Source organism: Micromys minutus, assembly GCF_963924665.1.
Source record: "Micromys minutus genome assembly, chromosome: 32".
Classification (NCBI taxonomy): Eukaryota; Metazoa; Chordata; class Mammalia; order Rodentia; family Muridae; genus Micromys; species Micromys minutus.
The window spans coordinates 16,282,618-16,286,080 of record NC_137967.1 but is presented as its reverse complement, the minus strand read 5'-3'; the positions used below and the strand labels follow the sequence as shown (position 1 = coordinate 16,286,080).

The following is a 3,463-nucleotide window of genomic DNA, read 5'->3' as shown; positions in this document are numbered from 1 at the left end:
CGTTAGACATGGCCGTTCAAGTGCCAACGGGAAAGCACCAGACAGTCCGTGGGTCAGGAAAACTCTACAGTTTCTATAAGAGATCAGCATCTGTTCAGGACACCTCAAGACCCAGGTCTCAGCACAAAGGAGATGCATTTGCCCCAGAGAGACAAGGGCAGGAAATAAGCAACAAAGACTGGAGACAGAGGAGGAAGCTAAGGGGGAGGGAGCGAGAGAGTGGAAGGATTTCTCCTACAGTGGGACAAAGACCGGGCCGCTGGAATAGAGGAGACAGATGGGGCACATTAGTCAGGGCACAAAGGGAAACGCTGTGATAGGATAAGGTGATTAATTTTGATTGGACAGGTCAATTAGGACAGCCCAAGGGAGCTTTCGATTGTTTTCTCACCTCGGGCTCTGACTCTGGGAAAGAGTGATGTCTAAAAGAGTCCACAAAGGGGAAAGGATAATTGACTAAGAGAAAACAGTGACACCAGTAAAGGGAAGGGCATGGTTGCCAGTGTACACCAAGATGTTCCAGCAGCTTCACAGAGGTCTAGACTGCCCCCTGAGCAGCTGGTTCACAGGAGACGTCTATTCTTTTTTTTTTTTAACCGTTCAGTTCCTTTCTCAACGTGTTCCCACGCACGAAGACTTCAGCGACCAACTTTTGGGGGCCAGTTTTCTCCTTCCACCATGTGAGGCAGGAAGATTAGGAATTCAAGACCATCCTTGGCAGTCTGAGCTTCATGGAACTGTTTCAAAAACAAAACCAAGAGACTGGAGACGTGGCCGCAAGGTTAAGAGCACTGGCCACTCTGGTAAAGGTTCAAATCCAGTAGGGTTCCCAAACTCCGGTTCCAAAGGATCCAGCTCCCTCCTCTGGCTTCTGCTGGCGTTGTATGCATGCGGTGCACATATAAACATGTAAGCAAACCATCATGTACCTAAAATAAATGCATACAAAATAAACGAAACTTTAAAAACTAATTTAAAAACTAAAATCAAATTTAGAAACTTAATCTGCTTGGTAGAAATGTGAAATAGACTCCCCTCCCCCCCACCCTTCAACTGAAGGGGTGCAACGGCTTTCTTTCTCTTCTGACGACTAGGTGGCAATCTCAAGACTTGCCAGCAAGTGCCCGGAGGACACGCGTGCGCGCTGCTCCTCGGCTTCGCGATTGGAGCTACGCCTGCGCAGACGGCGGGGCGCGCGACGCTCACCCGCGCGCCCTGCGCTCGTGGACGCGCCCTCGCGCGCACGCCCGCGCCTCGCCGTCCCGTTACTCCCGGGTCTCCGCGAGCGGCGGCGCTGACCCAGCGGTCCGACATGTCGCAGCTGCCCGCAGTCAGCAGCGTCCCGCAGACCGGCGCAGCGAGCGGCGACCGCGGGCTCCCGCAGGCCGAGGTAGGCGGCGCGCGACGTGCGCTCCCGGGTCCCGCGCGACCTGAAGAGATCCGGGGAGGCCCGATGGCGGCGGCCCGGGAAGGCCCCGCAGCCCCAGAGGCGGCGGCCAGGGGAGGCCGGGTGGCTGCAGCCCGGGAAGGCAGGGCGGCGGAGGCCCGGGGAAGCCCCGCGGCGGCGGCCCGTGGAGGTGCAGCGGCCCGCGAAGGCCCGGTGGCGGCCGCGTCCCGGGAAGCCCGGATGGCGGAGGTGGCCAGGCTGCTGGGCGAGCCGCTGGAGGAGGAGGCTCCGGAGGGCAGGCCCCGGTCCAGGGCGGGCGGCCTGGCGGCGATGCCATACATGCGCTTCCGCCACCCCCTCAGCGTCCTGGGCATCAATTACCAGCAGTTCCTGCGCCACTACCTGGAGAACTACCCGATCGCCCCGGGCCGGATCCAGGAGCTGGAGGAGCGCCGGCGGCGCTTCGTGGAGGCCTGCAGAGCCCGGGAGGCAGCCTTCGACGTGGAGTACCTGCGCAACCCCCAGAGGGTGGATTTTGACATTTTAACGTTTACTATAGCCCTGACTGCGTCCGAGGTGATCAATCCCCTAATAGAAGAACTGGGTTGCGATAAGTTCATCCACAGAGAGTGAGGAGTCGGGCTGAGGGTTGGGCATGGCACCAAGACCTCGGCATCCAAGTGAAACCCCATCCTGCAACTTGGTTTTCAGAAGTCAAAAGGATCTTCGTTGGAAGGGAGGAAAGCGTCGGAAAATTGGGGGGAAATGTCGAAAGCTTCGTAAGACGCCTCTACCGTTTTCTTGAGTTTATGATTGGTTGAGATTTCTTGTGTTACGGAAAATGTCCGTCCTCGTGGCTTCGTTAATAAGTAAAGGATGGTTCTGTAAAACTTTAAAGACTTAAAATTGCCAATGACGAAGAAAGACCAGCGTGGAGAGTTAAAACTGGCTTTAGGACCAAGTTTATTTATGTCGAGAACTTGACCTTGTCAGAGCACGAAAAGTCTTCGAGGCAGAGTCAACCAGAGTGTCTAGTGTAAGACGGATTTTGTGTTTCTGAGACTTTGCGAGCGGCAAGATAAATCTTGTATATAGTATGTGATAAATCGTGTTTTCAAACATACCAAATTTCTGGGATTTTATTTTCCATTTTTCAAAAGTTGAGTGTTTGTTTTGTTTTGTTTGCAATTCGTCTATCCATAAGTCCCAAGAATATGAAAGACTGAAAGTCTTTTGTCCTTTTCTCTTTGTCCCCATACCTCTCGCGTGGCCTCTGAGGGCAGTTTCCGTCCTTACTTCGTTGTATTTATACACAATATTTTATTTCTTCACAAAGTTGACTAATTTTGGTTCGCATGTTGTGATTTATTATGAAAATACCTTGAAGAACCTTCCCGACCCATTTGCTCCTTAGGGCTGCATTCCTTGGCATTTTTTGCTTTGCTGTTTTGAGCCAGGATTATACTGATGGACTTCCCACCGATTTCTCCCGACAGCATGGCGCCCCCTCTGGTAGGTTGGCTCCTGTGCACGCCAACGGGGCCCGTGTGCAGACAATGCTGCTTCCGTTCTGAACACATTTTTCATGTCTACCATCCCAAAGTGGAATAAGTCTTATACTTGACGGCGTTATATACCTACTACATTTTTTTTTTTTTTTGTCTTTTAAGTTTCCATAAAATTGACGGTGCATCTTACTAGCTTTGGCTTTTTGTTCTTGGTAATAATCTGTAATCCGATTCCTAGAAGTGACAATCCTGGGCCGAAGGCTTGCCTTTGTAACTTTACAGATGCAGCTAATCGGGCTCTTGATGCTCCCACTAGTGATCGATAAATGGATATCTTCTGACTGCCTAGCCAAAATGCTCAACCATCAGATGTACAGTGCTTACCAGGCTGATGGTAGGAAAAAAAGATCTATCAGTTTTATTGTAAGTTATCTTTTCCTTTAGAATGAAAAGGGGGCTCAAAAAGATGTCAATATAGCACACTTGCCTAGAATCCCCCAGTGAGGGGCTGGGGCGTGGCTCAGTGATAGAGCTCCTGCCTAGAATCCCCCAGTGAGGGGCTGGGGGT

General features: G+C 52.0%; 1 protein-coding gene across 1 annotated transcript; it reads left to right on the top strand.

Annotated features, from left to right (window-relative positions):
* The first annotated feature begins 1,240 nt into the window (after nt 1-1,240).
* On the top strand, nt 1,241-3,068 carry EID2 (EP300 interacting inhibitor of differentiation 2). Its single transcript, XM_080909021.1, has one exon. It carries the CDS (start codon nt 1,313-1,315, stop codon nt 2,018-2,020), a length of 708 nt encoding a protein of 235 aa, XP_080765147.1. The 5' UTR covers nt 1,241-1,312; the 3' UTR covers nt 2,021-3,068.
* The last annotated feature ends 395 nt before the right edge of the window (nt 3,069-3,463 follow it).

What these genes read in the sequence shown, in the direction of transcription:
- EID2 (XM_080909021.1), top strand. Translation starts at nt 1,313, where the DNA reads ATGTCGCAGCTGCCCGCAGTCAGCAGCGTCCCGCAGACCGGCGCAGCG.